Source organism: Myxocyprinus asiaticus, chromosome 5 (assembly GCF_019703515.2).
Source record: "Myxocyprinus asiaticus isolate MX2 ecotype Aquarium Trade chromosome 5, UBuf_Myxa_2, whole genome shotgun sequence".
In the NCBI taxonomy this organism is placed as follows: domain Eukaryota; kingdom Metazoa; phylum Chordata; class Actinopteri; order Cypriniformes; family Catostomidae; genus Myxocyprinus; species Myxocyprinus asiaticus.
This window is the reverse complement of record NC_059348.1, coordinates 47,357,407-47,385,255: the sequence shown is the minus strand read 5'-3', so window position 1 is coordinate 47,385,255 and position 27,849 is coordinate 47,357,407. Positions and strand designations below refer to the sequence as shown.

The 27,849-nt window shown below is 38.9% G+C and overlaps 1 protein-coding gene and 1 long non-coding RNA gene across 4 annotated transcripts in view; one reads left to right on the top strand and one right to left on the bottom strand.

Annotated features, from left to right (window-relative positions):
* LOC127440354 (NACHT, LRR and PYD domains-containing protein 1 homolog) overlaps positions 1-15,845 on the bottom strand; it is a 24,255-nt gene extending 8,410 nt beyond the window's left edge. The window contains exons 1-6 of one of the 3 annotated variants that reach the window (XM_051696897.1): positions 15,656-15,845; positions 15,284-15,439; positions 2,240-3,980; positions 1,940-2,017; positions 1,642-1,716; positions 1,368-1,511 (exon numbers count right to left, since the gene is read on the bottom strand). In XM_051696897.1, coding sequence (XP_051552857.1) covers positions 1,368-1,511; positions 1,642-1,716; positions 1,940-2,017; positions 2,240-3,980; positions 15,284-15,329 — 2,084 coding nt within the window. In that variant the 5' untranslated portion in view covers positions 15,330-15,439; positions 15,656-15,845. Of the gene's footprint in view, positions 1-1,367; positions 1,512-1,641; positions 1,717-1,939; positions 2,018-2,239; positions 3,981-15,283 lie in introns of all 3 variants that reach the window. The other 2 variants (XM_051696896.1, XM_051696898.1) reach the window with 2 other exon arrangements.
* LOC127440358 (uncharacterized) lies at positions 13,436-27,849 on the top strand. The gene is made up of 11 exons (XR_007897121.1): positions 13,436-13,559; positions 14,651-14,712; positions 18,447-18,657; positions 18,755-18,874; positions 19,056-19,280; positions 19,537-19,629; positions 19,741-19,809; positions 19,901-19,948; positions 20,238-20,408; positions 20,998-21,377; positions 27,549-27,849. It is a non-coding gene; the product is annotated as an uncharacterized LOC127440358 (long non-coding RNA).

Below are 27,849 nucleotides of genomic sequence, written 5' to 3'. Positions count from 1 at the left end.
ACAGACTGTGGAAACTTAACACTGGACTTCAAGCAACTTGGGCTATGAGCTTCTCCACCCTTCCTCCAGACTCTAGGACCTTGGTTTCCAAATGAAATACAAAACTTGCTCTCATCTGAAAAGAGGACTTTGGAACACTGGGCAACAGTCCAGTTCTTCTTCTCCTTAGCCCAGGTAAGACGCCTCTGACGTTGTCTGTGGTTCAGGAGTGGCTTAACAAGAGGAATACGACAACTGTAGCCAAATTCCTTGACACGTCTGTGTGTGGTGGCTCTTGATGCCTTGACCCCAGCCTCAATCTATTCCTTGTGAAGTTCACCCAGATTCTTGAATCGATTTTGCTTGACAATCCTCATAAGGCTGCGGTTCTCTCGGTTGGTTGTGCATCTTTTTCTTCCACACTTTTTCCTTCCACTCAACTTTCTGTTAACATGCTTGGATACAGCACTCTGTGAACAGCCAGCTTCTTTGGCAATGAATGTTTGTGGCTTACCCTCCTTGTGAAGGGTGTCAATGATTGTCTTCTGGACAACTGTCAGATCAGCAGTCTTCCCCATGATTGTGTAGCCTAGTGAACCAAACTGAGAGACCATTTTGAAAGCTCAGGAAACCTTTGCAGGTGTTTTGAGTTGATTAGCTGATTGGCATGTCACCATATTCTAATTTGTTGAGATAATGAATTGGTGGGTTTTTGTTAAATGTGAGCCAAAATCATCACAATTAAAAGAACCAAAGACTTAAACTACTTCAGTCTGTGTGCACTGAATTTATTTAATACACGAGTTTCACAATTTGAGTTGAATTACTGAAATAAATGAACTTTTCCACGACATTCTAATTTATTGAGATGCACCTGTATGTAATCAGTATGAGTCTCGTGCTACAATGTGAATTTGCACTCTGTTTCTGTCATCTGCTACAAACAGAGTGCACAATGCTCATGACGGTGTTTTCCCTGTATGAGCCTTGGAGAAGCCTTAAAAGGTGTGAGCAGCCGGCATCTCCACACATTCACAAATGCTCACATTTGAATTACATGCAAATTATATTCATCTCATTAAATCACAGCTTTTGTGGTTAAATAATCTCACTAGGACATAACGTGATTTTAATTTGTGGGCTGAATGTTTACGTAATGATATTTGTATGCCAGATGGTATAGTTTTTTGGAATCAGAGCATTTTTACAGGTACCAGTACATGAGCACAGGATACCAGTATCTGGACATCCCCACCCAAAAGTAATCAGATTATATTACCTAAAAGTGTAATCTTAAGAGTACATTTCTGAGTACAATTGTATTCGTGTCATCTGTATTCAGTACAAGTACTCTACCCAACACTAAATATATCAACTCATTCTCTTACTCTTCTGTAAATTTTTCATCTTCCTCGAGTCTCTGTAAGAAGAGTGTCCAGTCAATGCTGGACATCTCTGAGTGTGGACAGGCAAGACTGATTTTTAAGAGCGATGGAAATAATGGATTCTTCCCTGAGTGGCTCACAGACAACCTGAAACAGCCAGAGACACAGAGGAACATGAGCTACCAGCTCTTCAAATTTAATGGCATCTGTTGTGTTTGGTGACAAATTATGCCACCTTGAGAAGACAGATTACAGTGTGTGTGTAATAATTTCTTACAGGAATTCTTCCTGCGTGACTGACAGATCGAGTGACCATCTGGGACTCTCATCACTGTAATCAACCTCCTGAACTCTACCAATAAGAACAAAGACAAAACATAATCTCTCCCAACACACACTTTCACTACTCTAAACCTCAGAAGTCAGAATACTGACTGAGTGCTACAGAATACTACCGCTTAGCTATAACATTTATGGCAAAATACATCAACCAGTATTAAATCACTTAAAAATGGCCATAACTGGTTATATATTTCTTAAATCTATGGAGGTATAATATTGGCTGAGAAAATTACTTCAGTTGTCTAAAGGTTTTTGATTCACCAAGTGCCTCGATCAAATCTCCAACTTCTGACAGGTGGTCCACCATCAACCTCAAGTCAAAAATAGAAATCATTAATAAACAAATTGTTCTATTAATTCTAATCATGAGAAATCATACAGTCTATAAACACAACATGATAAATATAATAACCACTTGCAAGTAAAAGTACAGAGAGAGTAAAATGGGGAGATAAAGAATCATTGTATTTTAAGAAAAGCTTAATTAAGTATTGAATTAATGGACAAGCTTCTCTCAAAGCAAACATACAGACCTCAGACTCTCACACATACAGAGTGCTGGCTGAAGAATTCTCAGTTTATCAGCTGTTAAATCACAGTATATGAGGTTCACTTCTCTGATGTGTGGACAGCATTGAAGGCAGTACAGCAGCACCCAACAGTCTGTGCTCCTCAGGGAAACAGAAGAGAAATCCATGTTCCTCTTTGCTTCCAGAGCCCTCTTCACAAACATTTCATCATGGAGCTCATATAGACAGTGTAAAACAATCCACTCAATTTTACATTCTTGTGCCATTGCAAGGATTCTTTTCTTCAGATTTCTCTTCATTGTTCTCTTCTTCCGTTTTATGATTTGAGGAACAGTCCACTTGTACTTTTTAAAGAGTGGCCTTCTCAACTCGTTATGAAAGAGACCACAGAGGAACAACAAAATTGGAGGGTTGGGATTTGATCTTCTGCCTTTCAAAATTGAAGATGGCCAGACAAATGTGGCTATTCTGCTTTCCCATGTCAACAAATCACAGACTTTCCTCCATGACTCTCCTTCATCCAGTAAGACATAATAAAGAGCAGTGAAGAACTCCTGAAAGCTGAAATGGATAAACTTGTACACTGGTTCATCTTTTCCTTTCAAACTACCTTTACACAAGAACACACTAGTAGCAGCATCTAAGCCTGTCTCAAACACAGTCCTCTCATCAAACAGGAGTTGCTGCTTCTCCATCCCTTCCTCAGCCAGCTGGCCCAGACTCTTCAGCAGGGTGAAGACAGATTGACTCTGTGATGCTCCAGTACAGTGATGTTCCAGTACAGTGAACGCAAAGCGCAAATATATGGATGTAGTTGTCAGTAGATTTTTCATCACATTGTTTTTTAAGTGCTTTTTTAGACAAAGACAGACAATCCAACAAACCAAAGGGACAGAGCAGGCAGCCAGGAGGGGTTTGTTGACAGTCACACTCTCATATGCTTTCCTGAAGACTTGCTCATCCTGAAAGAACTTCTGGAAGTATTCCTCCACCCCCCTTTCAGAGAAGCCCATGATCTCAGTGGAACGCTGTGGTACCTTAAGGAGATTCTTCATTGTATCAGCAGGTGTAGATCTGGTGGTGACCAGTAGAAATGACTCAGTCAACATGAATCCCCTCAGCAGGCACTTAAGTGTGTCCATAATTGGGGCTCTCTTGGATGGATTAGAGTGCAGTAACATTAATTTAATGGGTGGATGAGATACATGCTCAAAGCCATCAATGAGGAAGAGCACTTTCTCTGGTGACTCCTGTAGTGTCTGTGTGATCTGATCTGATGTTAAACTGCAACTCCAGCTCAAGAGCTCAATCAAGCTCACCTCCTCAGAAATACACATCAGCTCTTCACATTTCAGAAGGAAAACTACATCAAAGTGTTCAGAGTAAAATTTTCCAGATGCCCAGTCCAACATGATCTTCTGTGATGCGAAGGATTTACCACTTCCAGAGTCACCACTGAGAATCACAGTTTTTGGTATTTTCCCATCAGTGTCAGGACTGAACAACTCATCTATTCTGATTGTGTGATTATCATCTGATAAAAGTTGAGTTGATGTTTTTGTTCCAGAGAAGTTCTCAAACATCACATGTTCACAACTGTTTTTTTTTGTCAGACTCGTCTGAAAAATCACTGGCTCAATATAACGGGTGGTGAATCGCACATGTTCATCAGATGGAAGCTCTGTCACAAACTCACATTTGTCAATGACTGAAGTCTTATACTGAAGAATCGTGGTGCTCTGATCTACAGTAAGCATAAAACAGTCATTAGCCACTTTCACACATGAAACCCCTTTAATTGCAGTAAAATTGCTGTATTACTGCTCTCAAACCATTAATCGTACAGCTTTGTTGACACAGAATCAATACAGAACTTTTTTCAGAAATGTTACAACTTAAAGGTATAGTTCACCCAAAAAAGAACATTTTGTTATCCTTCACTCGCCCTAAGAATGTTAGCACTGTCATGTTGTTCATGGAACACAAAGAGATGTTAGGCAGACTTCTATTGCATCCTTTTCCATGGAATGTAAGTGAATGGTGACTGATGTGTCAGCCCCAAACATTGACATCTCACGTTTGTGTTTATTCCAGGAAATTTTTGACATTGATTTTCCCAATAGAGATGAAGACATTCTGCCAATGAGGTTGCATTTTCCCAAAATAATACTGCAAGTACAAAACCTTTTTTCCCCTGCATACTAATTTTTATAGCAGTAATTTTTTTAGTAAAGTAATTTTTATAATTATTACAGTATAATGTTGGAAAGTTCAACTCTGAAAAATGTTTACTCTGAAAAACCTAATTAATTTTCAGTAAGAGGTCAGGTCATGATCGTATTCTGACTGATAGCTCAATTAGAATAAATAAACTTCATGCAAACATATCATTCTTTTTCTCTGACAAGACTTGCATGCTTTTCACTGTTATGGTAATGTTTAAATTAAATGCTGCTCTTCTTCACAGTTTGTTCAGAATATAGGTGTATGTAAACAGATCTCCTCATCAAATCTCAGCATAGATGATGTCACTGTGTCCAAAATGTTATTTTTTCCCCCATTGCAAAGACAAAACATTCTAATGTTCACACCTACAGTCTAGCATTGAACAAATCATAGACTAGGGATGGGCAGGAGTACTCGGGCCCTTGGACGTGGCAGCAATGATCGATCATGAAAATGATGATCGATAGTGATCATACATGTGACTTTTCACTTAATTTGAAATTCAGTGACAACTACCTGACAACTAAACACAAAGTGTAAAAGAGGGAGCCTATATTTAATTTTGAGATTGATTACGTTATGGTTTCGAGGGGTAAATTGATTGTCAGAGACTTCTCATAGCAACCAAACTGATATACGACGCTGCAATGCAATAGTTATGATAATCAAAAGAGTGTGTAATTAACTGTGTTTTGAACACATGTATCTGCAAAACGTTTGCTAAACACATTTTATTATAATTCAATTTAACTTTGACTCGTTAATGGATATCATTTAATAAAAGTGAATGTTTGTCACTGACTGTAAACCTCCTTGCCCTGGATGCCATAATGTTTGCGTGACGTAACACACACATGCATCTCGACAAAATGGGAGTTGAAGATTTCCGCACAAGTTTCCAAGTTAGAAGTCCGACATAAAGTGTCATTCCTTTGCACTTTCCCCAGTTGAAAGGTGGAAATTCCGATTCTCAGAGTTCAATGGAACGCTTCATGGATCATCACAGCAACAATACGGAGCATCGCTGCGTTCCCCACAGGAGCGAACACACACACACGTTGGTGCGGCTATCCTTATGAGGACTCTCCATAGTCATGATGATTTTTAAACTGTACGAACTATAGATTCTATCCCCTAACCCTGCCCCTAAACCAAACCCTCACAAAAAACTTTCTGCATTTTCACATTTTCAAAAAAACATAATTTAGTATGTTTAAGTGATTTGAATTAAGGGGACACTAGAAATGTCCTCAAACCACATTTATAGCATAATACCCTTGTAATTACCAGTTTGTAACCTAAAAAATATCCTCGTAAACCACCCAAACCCACCCACCCACACACACAAGGCGCATGGCAGTGGACTCAACGCAGCAGGCAAGTATTTTAAACAGCTAGACAAAAGCGCAGCTAAATGGAACAGAATGAAGCGTCTTCAAAACTGAACTTCAATTTATTAAACAACGTTTAACACGCATATTAAAAACACAATGGTTATGGCATCTCCTGTTAAGCCAACTACAATATGAAAACAGACAGTTCAGACAGTCACTAAAAAAACTGGTGCGTGCTTACTAAGATTACTACGGTAACCTGAAGGAAGAGTGGACAGACGCATTGTGCACATTCTTTCATTGAGTTGGACAGCAAATCTTCACATATTGACAAAATATGATGCATTTTGATTATGCAAACTTTTGTACATTTTGTAACAGATTATTTTATAACAGCCTATAATAATGAATAGATGATACACTAGAACAAGACACAATGCAGCAGCCAAAGATGTTTGTCAGACATGTACATAATTGTATATATAATAACATATCATTGCCCCTTCAGTACTCAACAAAATGCCCATTCCTATGCTAGACTTAAAGGTGCAATCGGTAACTTTTTGTTTGTGTCATCTTGGACTTACAGTGACACCTTGTGGTGTGGATGCATCATCATTCAAAATCAATAGTTTTCAATTACAGTTGCCATAGTAGAAATTCACTATTCACAATCAGACATGATTAATCTAATCCAAGAGTGAAAGTGTCCAACTACAAGACATTTACTGAGATTAAGCAGGCAGTATTCAGCTGGTCATGTAATTCTAAAATGGCAGCCCCCATGAGGCCGTCCCTCCCCCATGTAAAATAAATCAGCTTTTATAAGGTTACTGATATGACTACAGTCCTCGTCTCATGTGAGTGGTCATGATTTTATACATATGTTTCAAAATTACAATTCATTTGTGAGTGTGAGTGGCGAGCTCTGCGCACTTTGCTAGTTTTTAATACTTTTTATGTCATTAACCGGTGAGATTTGATACACCCTAATTCTTAACTGTTTATGAAAGCAATATGAAAAAGAATTCAAAATCCTCAGGCGCTGGAGATTTTAAAAGACACTTATGTGCTCAAGCTGATACCTCAGACAGGGCCGCAGACCAGGGACTCAATTTGGACAGTGTGGCGGGAGAAATTCAACGTCAACTTGCGAACATGTCTGCAATGCCGGTGAAGGTCGTCACAGACTTGGAGGATCTGGCTGTAATACGTCGATTGAGTTGGTTACAAGATTGAGAACGGATCGATTATCTGGAGTCAAGGCAGGACCAAGACAGTCTTGCAGCGCATTTGGGAAAAACTGGATTTGGGGAATCGTAATCAACGAAGCAACGTCTGAATTGTTGGAATTCCTGAGCATGAGGAAGGCAATGATATGGTGAAATTCCTAGAAGAGCTTTTCCCAAGTCTGCTCGACATAACAAGCCATAAGCTGGAAATTGAGCGAGCTAACAGAGTCCCGGTTCGGAGATCGGCTGAGGGAGACAGGCCCCGATCAATTCTGGCCAAATTTCTGAGATCATCCAATAAAGATCTCGTGTTACGCGAGGCAAGGTGTAAAGGTTGCTTTCTTGGAAGAACCACAACATTTTCTTGTTCCTAGACTTTGCGAATTCGACGAGAGAAACATGATTGATTCAGGGAATGCAAGAATCTCTTACATCAACGGAAGGTCGCTTTTGCTCTGATGTTTCCGGCTAAACTGAGAATAGATACTAAGGATGGCCGTAGAGAATTTACATGCCCACAGCAAGCACTGTCCTTCATAAAAACATTGGAGTGAGTAAGCCATTTGGTGATTTTTCATGTTGCAATTTAGTGGCCCTAACTCACTGAACATACTCTCGACTGCCCAAGGAAGCTGGGAGCCTTCTTTGTTTCTTTTTGTGCTGGTTCCGCCTAGCGGCTGGAGTTTGCTTTTTGTAATATAAATTCTTCGGGGCAGCTTGTGGATATACCTGCATGTTTTTGGTGCTTATGCCTCCTGTGGCATGGAGTTTGTTTTGTGGAACATCTCTTGCAGGACTTTGGAGTGATTGGGTCTTTTGTTGCCCTCATTTATCTGCCGAACGGGCTGGTTTACTGAACATTCGTTTGACTGTCCGAGGAAACTGAACTTTTTTTTTTGTGCTGGTTCCGCTAGAGGCTGAAGTTTGTTCTGTGGAGGAACAGTTATATGGATGAATCTACACGTTTTTTGTGCTTATTCCGCTTATTGGCTAGAGTTTGTTTTATAGACAATTTTTTGCTGTGTAATTCTGTCTCACAAAATCTGTATAGAAACACCAGACTTGAGCAATCCGATGGCAAAGTTGTCGCAGGGACTCTCGGAGGTGTACATGGACTGTTTGAGTTTAGAGGGATGGATGCCGGTTGGCGTTGACGTGCGCAGGGTTAATGCGCACGTTTTTCTTTTTTCTGTTTGTTTGGTTCGGGGGGAGGTTTGGGGTTTGATTGTTACACTAATGTTGGAATGTGGTCTTTATAATATTGTTTTTGACACACAATCTATTTTTTCTAATACTATGTCAAATGTTAATATGAGTGGACTATCTCTCTCCACGTAGAATGTGACTGGGTTGGGGCACCCCATAAAAAGAAGGAAGGTTATTTCTTTTCTTAAATGTAAGAAATATGATATAGTGTTTCTTCAAGAAACGCACCTTTTCAGCAGGAAGCTGAAAAATTTGGGAAGATATGAGGTGGAAATGTTTTCTTTAGTGCTGGCTCAAGTAAGAGCTGTGGAGTCATTACACTGATAAGTAAACATCTACCATTCAAATGACTCAAACAAATTAAAGATAAATCATATAGTTGGTGCTTTAATGTAACCCTTTTGCAAAATCTTGAATTTCAACAAATATTAAAGGCTGAAATTAATGTTTATATGGAGACCAACTGGTCCTCAGTATCCTCTGTGGGCGTGGAATGGGAGGCACTTAAGACAGTTCTTAGGGGCCGGATTGTACAGTATACATCATTCACCAAAAAATCCAAAGTAAGAGAACTCGTGGAGTTGGAAGGGAATATTAAAAGTGCCAAGGCAGAGCTGAAGCGCCTAAAGTCATCTGATAGCCTCAGAGAATTAACCCGATTGAAATACAGGTATAATACTATTTTGTCACAGAAGGTGGAGTTTTGGCTATTCAGGGCAAGACAGTCATACTTTGAGTCAGAAGACAAAGCAGGGAAGCTTTTGGCTAGAATCATAAAGCAGAGAGAGTCTTTTTCTACCATTCCCTCAGTGAAATCTGTTTGTGTGGAAATATTTACCTCGGCCATTGATATTAATAATGCTTTTAAAGAATTTTATCTTGATCTTTATAGTTCCATGTCTTCGTCTACTGAGGAAGATTTTAGGAACTTCGTGGAACCATTAGAACTCCCTAAACTGACGACTGAGCAAAAACATTATATTGATTCTGAGATAACCTTGGAAGAGCTTGGCGAGGTATTTAAGGTCTTGCCTACAGGTAAGGATCTGGGGCCAGATGGTTTTGCCACTGAAATTTTTTAGATCTTATGCTACAGAACTGGCTCCACTTTTGTTAGAAGTTTATACAGAATCATTAAAGAATGGAAAGCTTCTGCCAACCTTGACACAAGCCCGGATCAGTCTGATCCTTAAAAAGGACAAAGATCCAAGTGTAAGTGTTACCGTCCAATTTCCCTCATCCAGCTAGACGTAAAAATATTGTCAAAAATTCTGGCTAACCGATTAAGTAAAGTTATGAAATCTCTTATACATATAGATCAGGTGGGGTTTATTCGGAGCTGCAGCTCTTCTGATAACATTAGGTGTTTTATCAATATTATGTTGTCAGTGGCGAATGATCAGACTCCGGTCGCTGCCATCTCACTTGATGCCGAAAAGGCATTTGATATGGTAGAACAGGATTATCTTTTTAAGATTATGGAAATATACGAGTTCTGGAAAACCTGTATTGGATGGATTAAGTTACTTTATAGACACCCGGTAGTGGTGGTTCAAACATATGGATTAATTTCAGATTATTTTACTCTGGATAGGGGCACCCGGAAGGGTTGCCCTCTTTCCCCATTATTGTGCTGTCTTGCCCTGGATTTGACTCAACTGGTAAAAGGCCCCACTCATGTACACGGACATACACTTGATCTTGTGTTATTGCATGACTTATCAATTGATGACATTGAATTATGTGATTATGGCATTTCCGATCATAAGCCTATCTTGTTCACTATTCCCCTCATGTCTCATACTGACAACTCTGCTAAATATATGCGTTGATCTTGTTTATTTACATCTACTACCAGTGGTGATTTTTCAACAGCGTTTAAGGAAGTTTCTCAATCTATTGATCTCTTTTATTATGACGTGTATTTTTTGTCTGAATCTTCACTTTCTGGATAAACAGTTTGCGACACATTTATGTCACGTCTGAAATATCATCTCTTTACACTGGCCCTTGAGTCTGACAAATGTAGAACACAGTTTTGGAGTGTTTGTATTTTGCGTTTTAGATTACTGGTGTTGGTTATTTTTAAATGTTATGTTTTAAGTTGTATTACTGTGAAGCACTTTTGTCAACTCAACTGTTGTTTTAAATGCTTTATAAATAAAGTTGAGCTGCGATTAATGTGAAAATGCTGATTTAATTATAGAAAAATATAGTTTACATGTGCTGCGTGGTTCACAGTAGATTAGTGCTCTACTCTGTCATCTGATACAACATGTCGTGAATGATTCTCAATATGTATGAGTGGTCGGATTTATACATTCAAAGTACGCAGCTCTTCCACACTAAGATTGCAGCCTTTAGCGGTTTAATACATCACACTAGGACATGTCATGATTTTAATTTGATTAATTGTCCATTTCAGTGTAAGGTGTAACAGAGCACACGTTCAAAATGAGCATTTTAAAGCAGTCGTAGGGCTGGAATCGATTCCAAAAAGAATCGATTCCTTGATTCCGAGGCACTGGGAATCAAGAATCAACTCTAAAGCTTGGAATCGATTCCAAAGATTGAATTGATTCCGCTCGGGAAAATGGACTGATGTTAATTTTCGTGACTACTGAACTACTACACATTCCAGAAGCTTTAACAGCACTAATTCAATTCACAAAAGGATTATTAAATTACTTCAGTTAAATGATCATCAACCTGATTCTGAATCTTTTTCAGTTTGTCAGCCATATAATGTGCTCCGTTTGTTTAAATCTGTATGACGCAATCGCACAAGCCCTTCAGCTGCTTGTGTGATTGAACAGCTGCATTCCAGACCTATAATCTAGTCTTCCCATATTTTTCTTTGGATCAAACTAATAATACAATTAAATGCCACATTTGTGATGGAAAACTCTTGTATAGTAACAACTTCACCGATGTTACAAAACCTGTCTGCAACCAGGAGATGTCAGAGGAGGATCAAGTAACAGCGAGTTAGCTTCCCAGTTCACATCAATAAATCAGTAGGTTAGTTTAAATGACGAATGGACTGCACTCATAAAGCAAGAGTCTAACACTTCTCTATTCATTCTCAATATTTTTCCAGTAGGCCTATGTTTTAAAACATTGTGCATATTTGTTTTTCATTCTTTTTATATAATTTTTACATTAAAATTATTCTATGAAATCAAATTCAAAACCAAAATTTTAAATACGCATTAAGAAAAATATTGTAATATTATATTAAATAAACCAGTACAAAAAAACCTGGATTTTATAATGTATGTTTGGACATTTTTATTTAGTGTACAAAAGGTAGTGGACAACTGCATACTAATATAAACCTCTTTATAACAAGATCAACTGATGGGTGGTAAAAGGCATTTTCAATGTAGATAAAAATTCCCTCAAAAGTATTCCGACTGAAGTGTTGCACTTTGGGATGTGCATCTAAGACCAAACTTAATACTAGAATAGACCTATAAATAATAAATGCCATTCATTATATCACAAATAGTGCAAAGGACGCTTTAAAATTAGCTGTTTATTATGAGATTTAATTTTACCTCCCTTTTTTAATGGAATCGAAAAAGAATAAAAAAAATTAGTCTGGAATTGACTAAAAACCAGGAACCGGAATCACAATCGACTCCAAAAGTTCTTGTATCGAACAGCCCTAAGCAGTCGTGTGTCAGTCATACTGCACGCTGGTACCGGATTGAGTTGGTGCTCGGTACTACTGGTACTGCAGAAACACTGGTATCGTTACATCTTTTTTATTTTAGTATCGACTTGGTACCGAAGTACCGGTACTTTTGACAATACTAGTCTGGCCTCCCAGGTGAGTTAATGCCTTGAAACTTGCTTGCTTGAAATTATCACTGGCTGTGGGTAGGGTGGGAACATGCCACCAAGGCAGTGACCAATGAGTGCAGTTCATGTATAGTATTTGTTTTATTTTATTTTTTGCTGGAGGATGGAAGCAAATTTTTTTGGCAGACAAAGCATGCCGTCTGGAAAGCGCTCATGGACAGTGCATTTGGAGAAGTTTATTGCTCTTTGGAGTCAGCATGTATATTTGTATGACGTACCTCATGTCATATCATGATAGACTATTAAAAGAAAAAAAAGTGGTTTGAGATCGCTGCTGAATTCAATGTACATGGTAAGGAATCATTTAAATATACAATAATGATTATGAGTAGCCAGGATGTAATTAATATTTATACAACTGCTGCAGTGATAAGGCACAGAACAAAGTCAAAGGCAGTCGTTAAGTGTTACACCTTCCCTCCGTTTTTAATCGGTAAATGTGACCAACTCACTGACTAAGATTGTAAGAATAGCGAAAACAGTAATTAAAGGTGTTTTCACACCTGGCTCGTTTGGAGCATTGTTTCAGAACCTGGCACGTTTTCTCCCTTGGTTTGCTTCGTTTAGGCATATATGAACAGGGCAATCGCACTCGGATCCGCACCAAAACAATCGGTCCGAGACCACCTGAACGAGGTGGTCTTGGACTGATGGCAAACGAAATCTGGAGCGGTTCGCTTGTGGTGAAAATGCAAACCAACCCAACAGACCAAACAATATCCCTATAAAAACCATGAACATAACTTTGGAGAAGACATCTGTAGATCAGCAATAATTCATCAATGTAATTCATCATCAAAACGTGGATATAGCCTTTTGGCCACTATATTAGATATAATTGCATGTTTAAAATAGGAGCTGTTTTATCATTCCTGAGGTAATTTTAGTACGGTCGTTTCTCTCTTTTGGATAGCGGCAGAACACGGGTAGGACAACTTTTTGACAAATAAAAAAACATTTTTACATGGATTTACTGCTGTTTTTGTGTGTAGTGCGAGAGAGGGAGAGAGAGAGATCTGTAATTATTTCAATGGAGAAATAATGCAAAAGCAACTAGTGACGGATAATAATAATCATGATGGAAACTTTACAACTCATATCCATCCGAGTGATGGATAATTTGTATTTGGAGCACAACCTCTAACTGGCGACGCTCGAAAATTCTCTGAAATTTGTAATGGTTGACAAATGTTTTTACAGGCATATTGTTTTAACCAGTACATCAATGGATGAGCTTAATCCTGGAACAGCTAACAAACATAGTGACCAATAAGGGGACAGCTTGCTCACATGTGACTTTTATTGTCATAGTTTTGGTCCATTTTGAAGGGTGCTTTCACACTAGCACTTAGTGTCGAAGGACGTCAAAGTTCTGTTCATTTGGATAACGTGAACGCTGTTTTCCAAACTTGGGTGCGCACCCGTGTAGGGTTGCACCAGCTGTGTGTAAGTTCTCACGTAAGTTGGGACGTAAAGTTCACACTAAGGACTAACTGCTAGTTAGTTTGTAGCTAAGGCCTTGTCCACACTAATACGTTTTCATTTGAAAACGCATATTTTTCTCTCCGTTTTGGCCTCCCGTCCACACTGAGACGGCGGTTTTGTCCGCGAAAACGGAGCTTTTTGAAAGCGCACTCCAAAGTGGATAAATTTGAAAACGCCGTTTTCGCGTTGTAGTGTGGACTGGGAAAACGGATGCTTTCGAAAACTATGACGCATTTTTAGTCATGTGACGCAGTCATGTGACCCATTCAGTCCAAAACAAGATGGTGGACGACATTGTATCGCGGTTGTTTTGGCTACTCTCGAGTTTGATTGCGTTGTTAAAGATTAATGTCAGTTTGTATATACTTCAGCTTACATTTCTTCAAAGAAGTTGTTCGCAGTTGTTGTTCAGTTGCGTTTCAGACTGTAGATTGCCGCGACGTTTCAAAGAGGCGGAAAGTAAATAAACGCCTGACGGAAATGACACGTCAATGTGTCTTACGTTTTACTCATGCGCAGTACAGTGACGTAAGCATTTTCAGACGTTTCAGTATGGATGAGCAACTTTTGGAAAACGCTTGAAAACGCTAGTGTGGATGGAGAGCGTTTTGAAATGAAAACGCTGTTTTCACATGTATCCGGATTAATGTAGACGTAGCCTAAGTCAGTGCTTAATTCGGTTGCACCACCTGCTCTTAAGGCAAGACTTAACTAGTAGGTCGTAAGCTCTCCGTAAAGTAATGCGTAGTCGCATAATATGACGTTTACCCGTATTTATCCAATAAGCAGCCTTCAAATTTGTACACAGAAGTGTTAAAAAGCCCATTTCAGTTTATCTCGCTAGGGTTGATGTTCAAACCTTGTTTGCTGTTATAAATGATATCCCCATTAAACACGAAACATAATAAAAGTAGATTTAATAAATAGTATATTTGCCCTGTGTAAATAATATATATGAACTGTATCTCACATAAATAAGGGGTGATAAACACTAATACAACAGGCTGGAAAAATAGACATTTATTCATTTTAATATCCTATATATATTTTTAATGTGTTGACAGTGAGCGACGCACCCTGCAAACTGCACCGTTAAAACGGTTTCATGCAGAAGAGCCGCTTAAAAGTAAGTTTTTTTTCTCTCTCTCTCGTAAACGAGTGTAAATGCCAACACCATCATATATGTCGAAAGGACTGAAGCCTGCCAACTAAAACACGAGCTCATTGATGTCATTAAAAGAATTTGCTTTTTTATTCAGTTACTCCTGGTCAGAGGCTTCCATAAATATTTAGTTTATACGTAGGGTTACGTCCTACCTAAGTAAATTGTGACTTAGTGCCCATTTACGCCACAACTAGGCTAAGTTGTAACTGGTACAACTAGGCTAAGTTGTAACTGGTGCAACCGGCCCCGGTCCGCTTGAAAAGGTGGTCGGGGTACGGTTCATGTGAACTCCAGTAAGGTTCGCTGCTGATATGAATACAATCGTACCAAATCGAACTCGGAGACGAACTCGGGTTCGGTCCAAGCAATCGAACCAAGTGTGAAAGCACCCCAAGTGTGACACCCCACCCAATTCGAGTCTGCTAGTGTAGAGCCAGCTTTATTTGCAAATCCACATGATTGGCCCTAAAGTTCTAGTTTCGGTTGTATAGGCTATTGTGTCAATTTGTGTGTAAAACAAAGTGTATCGTACCTTTGACAGGCTCCTGCTCCTTTTCATCTCGGTTGGACTCGCTCATCGTTGTGGATTAGGGATGGGGAAATAAAGATTCTTCGTGAAGCTCTGAGGCTTTCCACTGAATGTGCCGAAAAAAGATTCAAAGCAGCTTCTACAATGTGGATATCAGACCTGCCAAAACGAATTCGATAACAGACTATAAAGCCATTTAAATTGTAAGCCTACTGTGTCGAAATTAATCTGTTTTTACACTTCGTTGTTACGGATTTCCGCCTGAGAAAACTAAAGTAAAATATCGCCTCCAAAATGCTGTTGCCTTATTCACGCTAGCGCCATCTTTGATTTTTTTAATGAGAATGACAACAAGGCTGTGAGGGATAGACTTACAGTGTCTTCAATGGCATGAACGGTATAAAGCTCCTAGATCACTTCTGATTTTCCACAACTCATGTTGTCTGGAGTTCTTTGTATACTGAATGTTCTTGGACAGATATTTTATCAATGTTTTGTCCGCGGAATGATCCAAAAACACTTTAGACTGCAGTACAGCCCATTGAAGAGAGTGTACAGGCTCGTTGTCATTACCATTAAAAAAAAAAAAAAAAAAAAACTTTAGCTTGTCTATGTACCAACTTCCGTACTCCAATTTTGCCAAAAGTCTGCCTGTATTTTTTAACAATACCCGGATGACTACTATTTTACTGTATACCAATATTTCCAGAAGCATAGGGAAATTTGGCAGTTTTTTTGTTTTTTTTCCTGTCAGGTTGTTATTCATTGATTGAATTTGTATTTAATTAATTACATGGTTGCTGCACCGATTTATAATGCATATAAATGTAATGCTTTAGAAGAACTTTTTCAACTTTTTAAAAACTTGAACAAATAAATTACAGCATGTCCATACCAGAACAAAAATAAACCATCTCAAAATAATGTAGGCTATAAAAAATAGTTTACTTAACTGGTGGCTCTTTTATTATTATTATTATTATTATTATTATTTTAGCACAAACCTGATAAGACATACTCAAAACAAAATGGTCTCTTTTAAAAGTAGACTCTTAGGAGATGCTGTACAAAATTCAGAAATAATTAAAAACATAAAGAAATTATTTAGAAAATCTTAAATTGATTTTAAATTATTACCTAATAATATATGACACTGTCCTTGCCTAAACGTAAAAGCACAATAGAAGTCACAAGTCACAGGTCTTACCATGTTCTAGTTCTGATCTAGGTGATAATGCTCTACTTTGTGTGTTTTGTTTATAGATAATTTTCTTAGACAATGTCAAGAGAATTTTCTAAAAAGCTACTTCAAAAGCCTGCCAGATTACCACATTCATTCAATTCCTTTACAATATACACACATTCGCTCTTTGTCTTAATCCTGATTTGCTGAAAACTGCTCCGTTAATGTTTTCACATTCACAATTATGAATGACATACAAATCACGCACTGTACATGACGTATTTTAAATTAAAAACGGCAAATTTACCCAAATGTTGAATAGTTTGCACCCCTGGAAATTAATGTCGGTCAATATAACATTTCAGTCATAAAACATTGGTCAAATATTGCATGTTTAGTTAGATACTAACATCTCACATGACGCAAGCACTCTTAACCTTAACTGCTTGCTGATGTGTGGCGCTGGGATAATCCACGAGGTTCCCGCTTAGAATCTTAAACTTGAGTCTCGCCTTCATCAATTTGATTTGATCTCATATGACACTGACGAGCATGTTAGACTACTGAACACGCTAAAATTGTAACCTTTTTAAACCATTGTTGTTCCTGCAACAACAGCGGTGCATAATGGACTGAAGCAGAACAGCAACAAGGATATCAATTATGGGGGGGACTTGTCCCCCTCAAAGTATATTGTGGTTACGGCCCTGCTTGAAAGTGTGTTGCTGTTTGAAGAGCTGTAATGTTCAGCCGTCTTTTTCAGCTATTCAGTAAAAGTAATTGGAAATGTCTTTAAAGGCTCTGAGTCTGAGTGTAAGTAGCAACGCAAATGAGGCTTTATGTAGTGTAGGTACAATTCTCTTGTTAAAATCATTATGCATTTAAATGTATGGTGGAGCAATCTTGTTTGGCTGCATCGCACCTGTTTGCTTGCACAGTAATGTATGTGATAAGCTTGCATGGATTTTTACTTCTCTTTAATTATGAAGATGTGGCATTTTTTCGAGCAAGGTCTGTGCTGGGATAGTGACTGTGGCTAATAAGGGAGGCATTCCACGTTGCAGTAATGTATCTTTTCTTTTTCTAAAAGCTTATTATCTGTAGGTAAATGAAATCACTTACAATGGCAATTTGTTTACTGAAAAATTGCAGGAAAAAAAAAAAATCACTGCATCCCTAATGATGAACTATTCTTGAAACTTCAACTTTAGTTGTATAATGGGTAAGATCCCATTAACAAAAGAGTAATGAATAATAAAATTAGTCCAGGGCTCGATTACCTGTCATGTAGGACATATAGTATATGATGATGATTTGTTGACCACAAGTCTCTTAAAGCTATTTATGACAACTCACTTGAGGGAGACTAACCTGTAGTCGTTTCATCCACTTAACACCAGTCTATTCTGGAATTTTTTATTTGTTTATTTTTATTTTTTTTATTGATTAGCCTATAACAACTCTTAGGTCTTCAACTTTATAAAGTTCTACACGTCCATCCACATAAATCTATGTAATATTTAGTTCAGATTTTTCTCTCTTTGGTTCTTCTGTAAACAGATCACTGCATCTTTTGGTGTATTGTATAAGTACACAAAACATAAGTATCCAATATATAGGCTTCATTTTATTTAATTAAAAATTATCATTATTATTATTTTATTTTTTTGACTGACTGCTTAGAACCCTCTCTGTATTTGTGAGATTGAACTATGCCAAACTGACACTGAACTACACTAAACCTCAGACAAACTGAGGCAATGACAGGCAGTTAATCTGCCACCACATGTTGGCTTTAATGTTCATAGCCCTATAAAATGTATTATACAATTTGGAGAATGAGTGCCTTGCAAGTTTTAATTAGGATTTTTTCCTCAAATTTTTTACTGAACCTCTGTTGTGAATTAACGTTACTAGTGAACATTTCTTTACAGATAAAAAAATAATACAAAAATAACTTATGTCATGTCATGTTTCTCTCAGTTTGCTATAGCACTTGCTGCTGTGAAGAAGTGAAGATTTCCAGATGACAACAAGACACTGCCTACTATGTCATAAGAGCCTCAGTCAGCAATATTTTACAGAGTTTTCACTGCTATCTCAAGAGCAAGACGAGATCTTTCAAATAACAATCATGACAACCTACTTTCTTCAACTAGATGCCTTTTCCGCCGTCAGGTTCAGCGACTTCATGGTAAGTTGGGGTGTGCTATTTTAGCATCAGCATAATTAATGGTGACATACCAATGTTCTTGATATTAGTTAGCTGTGTGTTTGTTTGTGTATGCCAGGACCACCGGGGAGGCGAGAAAACGCTGTCTGGCACACCCACCTTTTCCTCCTTCCTGGTCCAGATGTTGAGGTTTTACCCTCAACACCAGAACTTGAACGGTTTGCAAACTTGGGATTAGGTAAATGTATAGTTGAAACATAAGGATGTCAGAGCTAACAGGAAATGTTATTTATTGTTAACCTAACTTGATAGTGATCAGTTTGCAGTGTATTACATTGTTTATTACCTGTGAGGTATTTCATACAGCATATGATCAATTGATGAGCTCTGTTGTTTATTTTATTTTGGTATGTTTGTAGGTAGACCAGTGCAGGAATCATCAGGGACAGGAATCCAAAGATAAATTCAGCTAAATTGGACTTTATCTGAATTAAATATTTTTGTCTGCCAATGCTACCCAGATGTGAGTTTTAACTTGATAGGTTTCCATTTGGCAAGAGCAGGCAAAGGACGCAAGATACAAAAAGTAAAAAAAAGTTGGCAAAAGCAGGCTCTATATTGTCCCACGAGCAGAAGTGTTGCAGGTATGACTTCTCTTCACATGCTGAACAAAGTCAAAATGTGCAAATGTTACTTGAAGGAGCCATTTCTTTATGTGAACTAATTTAAGAGGGTCAGTTCACATTGTTTGCTTAGTATGAAATCTTATTGTGATATTTCCACACAATGCACATTTTTTATGTTATGTGACAGTGCAAGTAACTTCTTTACAGTGCAGGGAGTCAAAAGTATTCTTTGTCATGTTTATACGTGGAGTTTATACTTTCTGTCTACCTCCAGGTAATGACACCATCCCCTGCCATGTCCCAGAACTCATTATAACCATCCTACACTGCTGCAGCACTGGATGTTTCAAAATCTGTAAATTTGGATGTGAGTGAAGTTAACTGTTTTTAGGTTGTGGTGGAGCAGTATTTCAGTTTTGTCAGTGGCTGGAACAAGCAATGTTTTGTGACTGTTTTGGATTTACGTTTTACCATTCAGGAATGGTGTGTATTGTGTTCTCAGAAAGATGAAGAATATAATGCTTCATTGTTGGCAGACCAAGAAAAGGTAAGTTCCCTCACTGTATGCTTGCCACGATCCAATTTTAGGCAAAAAATAATTTTTTATTTATTTATTTATTTATTTTTAATATTAACAGGACAGGAGGCGGCACTGCTATAAGGTTTTGGAAGAAAGATGCAAAAAGGTTAGTGCTGCCAGTACATTATTTTGTTTACATGTGTTGTTGTTTTTTCTAATGTGAATTTGTTTTTTTTAAGTCATTGAGGAAAGACATCAGTGAATGGCCACCCATGTGGAACCCCTATATAGAGAGTCTTTGAAATTAAAATAACCGAATGGGTATATGAACAAGAGGAAATTCATCATGTCTGAGCCAATTCTGTGTGAAAGAGGACCAATCATTTTTTTCATTGGTTCATTAAGGTTCTTTTTTTTTTTTATTTGACAATAACCATCATGACTCTTGTTTTTAGGTCTTGTTTGACTTTAATGGACAAGATGAAATGGCCAGTGAAGTTTTCAAGGTCCAGGAAGCTGCATCTTCAAAAGCTATTGAGAGCACTTCTGCTGGGTCAATTGCAGATCCTTGCATAAAATCATCCCCTACTTTATATGTCCTTTGGATGTTAGCTTTGGATAATCTGGTAAATTATTAAAGCAATATCACTCAAGCAAGAGTTTTGCTGTAGTCTTTTATCAGCAAGGCTGTGATTCAGCTGTAGGCACGAGGCCGCAGGTAATCAAAGCCGTGTTGATATCTAGATTACGTCAATTTTAGCAGCTGGTCTAAAATGAACAGGACTGTCTTGCTGAAAATATTGTAATACTAGCCAGTGTAATAATGTATATGATTGTAGTGGTGTGTATGGCTGGCACACACACTTACTCACGCATACAAACAGACAAGCACACACATACATAGAAGCTTGTTGTCAGTCAGTGCTACTCCATCATTTGATCCATAGACATATACGTATACACTGCATTAGCAACTGTTTCTCTTGACCGCGATGCATCTGCACATCCGCCGTATTGGAACGATTTTTAATTCTTGTATTCTGCATCAATTTTATGCAGAATCTTTTATTGCTAAATTTGAGTCTTTGCTCTGAGTGTCCCTGTTAAGTTTTAGGACAGTGCCACCTACTGGTTAAAAGTTGTAAGGATTGGTCAAAAGTACTTAAAAATAAATCGTCGATTTGTCATTGTTGAATTTTGTTCTTTTTATTTTAGGAAATACACTCTGACCAGGTAAACAATGGCACATCTTTTATTCACCATATGTCTCCTCATACTGCCCAGCCTCCAGTGACTCTGCCCTCTGCCCAGCCTCCAGTGACTCTGCCCTCTGCCTAGCTACCATTCATTATTTTTGAAAACCAACCACTACTCAGCCCTTCATCTTCACAGCTACCTGTCACTGACCTTGATGAGCAGCCACCACTTAGTCCTCCATCTCCCAAGCAATCAGTAATTTACCTTGAAAACCAGCCACCACTTTGTCCTCCATCTCCCCAGCCATCAGTCATTGATCTTATTGATTAAGGGGGGTCTGTTTCCTTCTCTCCATTCCACCAGGAATCCCCTCTTCACAGTGAGGCACCTGTAGATGAGTATGTTCTTATACATAACTTTAACTACTAGTAATATTTTAAAAATAGTTTTATGCATGTGCTTTTGTCAATTAAAATGATACAGTTTTCCATATACACAAAGGACGTATGCAACAAGCAATATTCTAAAACAAAAGATTGGAATTTGGCTCTTGACACTCAAGGTCAGTAGGCTTGCTAATGTTCTACTTGTTTTACATTACAAAATATTTCTAGGATGCTGATCAGGCAATAGCTGTGATTTATTTATAAAAAGCTGTGATGCAAAAACTCTTTAATGACTTTCTATATGTAACACTAAGCAGTACCTGCAGTGCATTGTTAATGCCCAAACATACTCTATGCAAGTATGTGAACACAGACGCACCTTGCTAAGCAATCTCAATTTCACGCATCGTTGCATTGTGAAATGTGTCAGCGCTCAATTCATAACCCAATGCAAGTACGCGCTGTATTCTCAGTGTTGCCGCAAGGGGCGCAAGAGCGGATTTTCTTCTTTCAATCAACAACTGTCATGGAGGACTTGGGCAGCAATTTGAGTTGAACCTTTTCTAAAAATATATATGACTTTTTGTCCCCAGTCCATTCAAACGATCTTGTTTTTGCTCCGTGTCTCTCCCCACTCTTCAACTATAGACTCATCTACCACATCCGGGCTGCATCCGAAAACGTAGGCAGCTGACATGCTGCCTAATCAGTTAATGGCTTAACAGCTGTTTCGAATGAATGGAACTTTTAAGGAACTGGTCTCCGAACAGTTTGAAAAGCACCTTATTTTCATCCTGCCTCCGAAGAAAGAATTTTCCTGGTTTTGAACATGGATCTATAAAGTACCAGTTTCGGACACAGCACTGGTTTCGTGATTACGCCTAAAAAAATCTATTGCCCTCTTGTGGTCTGTGGTTTGTAACTGCCAGAGCAACGCAAGAGCGCACGTAATATATGTACAACGGGACGACGCGTTGGCCATGCGTTGGACAAGCGTCCCGCGTTTGCATTTGCGTACTTGCGTGAAGTATGTTTTGGATCGCACGCAGAGCTTTAGGATCTCTGAGCAGCTCTTTTCTGCTTTGGTGCACAAGCAGAAAGGAAGCGCTGTCTCCAAGCAGAGGATCGCCCACTGGCTCACTGATGCCATAGCTATGGCATATCACGCCTAGGACGTGCCACCCCTGGTAGGGCTACGAGCCCATTCTACCAGGTGTATAGCGGCCTCCTGGGCCCTGGCCAGGGATGCCTCTCTAACAGACATTTGCAGAGCAGCGGGCTGGGCAACATCCAACACTTTTGCAAGGTTCTACAACCTCTGGGTGGAAGCGGTTTTGTCCCAAGTAGTGGCACACAATACAAGTGGATAAGCCCGGGATAGCCGGCCGGGTGTATTGCTTGCACATAGCGCCTTTCACCTCCTCTGAGCTGAAGACGTGCGCCATTAATTCCCAGTAGTGTTCACAAACTATGTTCCCTGGTTGACTTCCTCCGAGCCCTGTGGCAGGCGAGTATTCGGAGAGACTCGCTGCCGGCCCAGTTCACGTGCTAACTAAGAGCCCTGTTCTGGGGTAGGTGCTCCGCATGTGGCGGTTCCCTGTAAGGTAATCCCATGCAATGTATAGCTTCCGCTAATTAGTTTCCCTGTTAGCAAACTGCGTCTTCCTTGGGCAGAGCCCCCTCTGCCACAGTCTCCATGTTTGTAGTAACTCCTCCCCCGTTGGGTAGGATCTACCATGAGACTTCTCCACATGGTCGGTAAGACCATGTGATGTATTTTCCACTTAAATATCCCCCCCCCTCTCTTTGGGCGAGGTGTGGTCTCCACGGTGTCCTCCCCTTGGGAGGGACATCCCCCGACTAGACCTGGTGGCCCAGTCGGATAATCCCCTTTGTTTTTTAGGGAGTGAAAAAAAGACGGGGAATAGAGGCCACGACTGGGTTAGCCTGTCTCTATCTTTTGGGTAGTCAACTTGTCCCCAAAGGGCTGTTCGACACTCATAACTATGTTGGGGGAGGTTACGTGACGGCCTGGTGTGCTGGCTACAAGGCACACAGTTGTCTGCCCATCACACACCGCCAGTTCACGTAACATTGTTCAGCCAGTTGCGGCGTTTTGTATAGGGACCCCTAGTGTCACTACATCGACACAACGTCGAGTGAGTGACAGATAGGGAATGTCATGGTTACTTGTGTAACCTCCGTTCCCTGATGGAGGGAAAGAGACGTTGTGTCCCTCCAGCCACAACGCTGAACTACCCACTGAAATGGCCGGACCTTGTCTCGGCTCCTCAGCATAAAACCTGAATGAGTGGTTGCATACCAGCTCCTTTTATACCCATATGTCCAGAGGAGTGGCATGCAAATACCACTCGCCAATTTTCATTGGCCTTTTATCAAAGACCAGAGGTGTCTCGGGCTCCCAAGAGTGACCCCTAGTGTCACTACATCGACACAATGTCTCGTTCCCTCCATCAGGGAACGGAGGTTACGCAGGTAACCATGATATTCATATGGATCAGACCGCTTTTATGAAGAATAGGTAATCTTTTGACAACATAAAGAAGTTCAAGAATGTTATATTCTCTGCAAAACAGGTTCATTCTCTGGTGATAGAACTTTCTTTAGATGCAGAGAAAGCTTTCGACCGAGTGGAATGGTCTTACTTGTTCGCAGTCTTGGGAAAATAATTATTTTGGCCCAAAATTCCTTGTTCTAATCCATATGTTATATCAAAATCCAGTTGCAGCTGTCCGAACTAACTCTGATATGTCATTGCAGTTCACTTTATCACGAGGAACCAGACAGGGGTGTTCCTTATCCCCTTTGCTCTTTGCTTTGGCAGTAGAGCCTTTAGCTATTGCAATATGGACACATGAGTCAATTTCTGGTCTGGAAATAGGAGACTCCACGCATATAATGTTATACCTCACTAATCCAGAGTCCTCCCTACCTAATTCATCCAAACTGTTAGAAACATTTTAATTAGTATCTGGTTACAAAATCAATATGCATAAAAGTGTCATGATGCCACTTAATCTAGCTGCTGAAAAAATATCTTAAAGTAACGTTCCCTTCACATGGAATCCAGAAACAAATTTATATTTAGGATTACAAATCCCTATGAAATTAGAGGATACCTACTCTCTAAATTATTCTCCACTACTTAAATAAAGTAATAAAAGACCTTGAAAGATGGAATTCAATACCCTTATCATTATTTGGCCATGTAAATTGCATTAAAATGAATGTACTTCCAAAATGTTTATATTATTCCCACTAAACACTTCTTTAAGTATTTCCAGGTGCGACATTACATTACTACACAACAAGGTGGTCACTTATTACCTCTTTCCTCACTTCCAATAGATAAAGTAATAAGAGGGGAAAAAGGAGCCCAAAGGCCTTGTATTGCATATATATGCCAATCTAATCGATTTAGGTGGTGAAGATACACAAATTTTAAAATCTAAATGGGAAAAATACTTTTTGAACAAGAGATCTGGGAATCTATTTGTAAAAATGCTCAATTTTCATATAACAGTAGACAGATTAATTCAGTTTAACATTATTCATAGGGTTTATTACACACCTGAGAGACTACACAAGATAGGTGACACTTTCTCGGAATACTTCCCTAGATGTAAAGTAGAGATGGGCACACTACTACATATGTTTTGGGCATGTGCAAAATTAAAGAAATACTGGGAGAGAATTCTACATATTATTAATGAAGTCACTGAGGTTAAGCTTCTGTTTGATCCAAGATGTATTTACTGGTGGATGAATCGGTTATACAACTTGAACATGGGGTAAATTTATGGTTTATAAAGATGGCCCTCATAGCAGCAAAGAAATGTATTGCTGTACAGTGGAAATCGCCTGAACCTCCTAATGCAGCCATGTGGCTTAGAGATACAGTTGAAGTCAGAAGTTTACATACACTTAGGTTGAAGTCATTAAAACATTTTTTAACCTAAGATTTAATATTAGCAAACTATAGTTTTGGCAAGTCATTTAGGACATCTTTGTGCATGACATGGATAATTTTTCCAACAATTGCTTACAGACAGATTGTTTCACTTTTAATTGACTATATCACAATTCCATTGGATCAGAAGTTAACATACACAAAGTTAACTGTGCCTTTTAAGCAGCTTGGAAAATTCCAGAAAATTATGTCATGCCAATTAGCTACTGACAGGAGGTGTACTGAATTTGAGGTGTGTCTGTGGATGTATTTTAAAGTCCACCTTCAAACTCAGTGCCTCTTTGCTTGACATCATGGGAAAATCAAAGTAATCAGCCAAGACCTCAGAAAAAAAATGTGGACCTCCACAAGTCTGGTTCATCCTTGGGAGCAATTTCCAAATGCCTGAAGGTACCATGTTCATCTGTACAAACAATAGTACGCAAGTATAAACACCATGGGACCACGCAGCCATCATACCGCTCAGGAAGGAGACACATTATGTCTCTTAGAGATGAACGCAGTTTGGTGTAAAAAGTGCAAATCAATCCCAGAACAACAGCAAAGGACCTTGTGAAGATGCTGGAGGAAACAGGTAGACAAGTATCTATATCCACAGTAAAACGAGTCCCATATCTACATAACCTGAACGGCTGCTCAGCAAGGAAGAAGACACTGCTCCAAAGCTACCATAAAAAAGCCAGACTACAGTTTGCAAGTGCACATGGGGATGAAGATCTTACTTTTTGGAGAAATGTCCTCTAGTCTGATTAAACAAAAATTGAACTTTTTGGCCATGATGACCATCGTTATGTTTGGAGGAAAAAGGGTGAGGCTTGCAAGCTGAAGAACACCATCCCAACCATGAAGTATGGGGGTGGGAGGATCATGTTGTGGGGGTGCTTTGCTACAGGAGGGACTGGTGCACTTCACAAAATAGATAGCATCATGAGGACGGAAAATTATGTGGATATATTGAAGCAACATCTCAAGACATCAGCCAGGAAGTTAAAGCTTGGTCGCAAATGGGTCTTCCAAATGGACAATTACCCCAGGCATAAGGACAACAAAGTCTAGGTATTGGAGGGGCCATCACAAAACCGTGACCTCAATCCGATAGAAAATTTGTTGGCAGAACTAAAAAGGCGTGTGCGAGCAAGGAGGCCTACAAATCTAACTCAGTTACACCGGTTTTGTCTAGAGGAATGGGCCAAAATTCCAGCAACTTATTGTGAGAAGCTTGTGGAAGACTACCCAAAATGTTTGACCCAAGTTAAACAATTTAAAGGCAGTGCTACCAAATACTAACAAAGTGTATATAAACGTATGACCCATTGGGAATGTGATGAAAGAAAGAAATGCTGAAAGAAATAATTTTCTCTACTATATTATTTTGTCATCTCACAAGTAGTGATCCTAACTGACCTAAGACAGGGAATGTTTTCTATGATTAAATGTCAGGAATTGTGAAAAACTGAGTTTAAATGTATAAAGCCTTAAATTGGGACATACATATTTAAATAGCAGGCCTAAATTATTCTTTATGAATAAAATACAGATCCATGGGTGATATGTAATTGTATGGAAAATGTTGAACATGTTTATTTAGCCTAAATTTAAAAAATGAATTGAAAGAAATGACCAACATCGTACATACAAGGTGCCATATGTATTTTGACACAAATGTAATGGATGGAAATTCAGTCTATTTAAAGGTTTGTACCTACTGTTAAGAACCTTGGTGAGGATCTTTGAGTTGACAAAACATTTAAAATACATCTTCTCAAACAATGTTCAGTGGACAAAAAACACTCATAATAACATACAGTAGGCTGTGAAAATTTGACGTGTTTTTGATTTAACGCCAGCTTTCATGGCTATTTTCATGCCGAAAATCAGTTTAAAATAAAATAAAAGGAATAGTGTTTAAAAACCTATAAAAGAATTTCTGTGGTTGGCTACTCCAAATACAACACACACTCACACACACACACACACACACACACACAGTAATAGCCCTGTACTGTATGTTTATATGTACTTTTTATTTTAAAATTTTGTTTTCACATCCCAGAAAAGTGGGGATATAATATTGCTTGTTGAATAAATGCTGAATCATGGGGCATGGTCGTGTGTCTGGTTGCAGGAGAGAGGGAGTGGTGTGGCTCGTCAAGCTGGTTGGCGTTATTTCTAACAGCTGTTTCTTGTTACAGTGATAGAGGAAAGAGACCTCAAAAAGCAGCCAAGACATGCCAGAGGGGAGAAAGAGTGACATGAGTGTGTAGTGCGAACTAAGAGTTTAAAGAGTATGACTGAGAGTTTATATTGTTTTCGTTTGAGTGAGCAGCCCCAAGACTAAGAGTGTGCAACGCAACCAAAAATAAAGACTGACTTGAACTGCTTCGTTGTCTCCCGACTCCTCCTGTGTACGAACATCAAGACTTATCACAGGTAGGTTTAGGTTTGTTGTTTGGGTTGTGGGTGAAGGAGAGTTTATAAAATGCGCATTTCTCT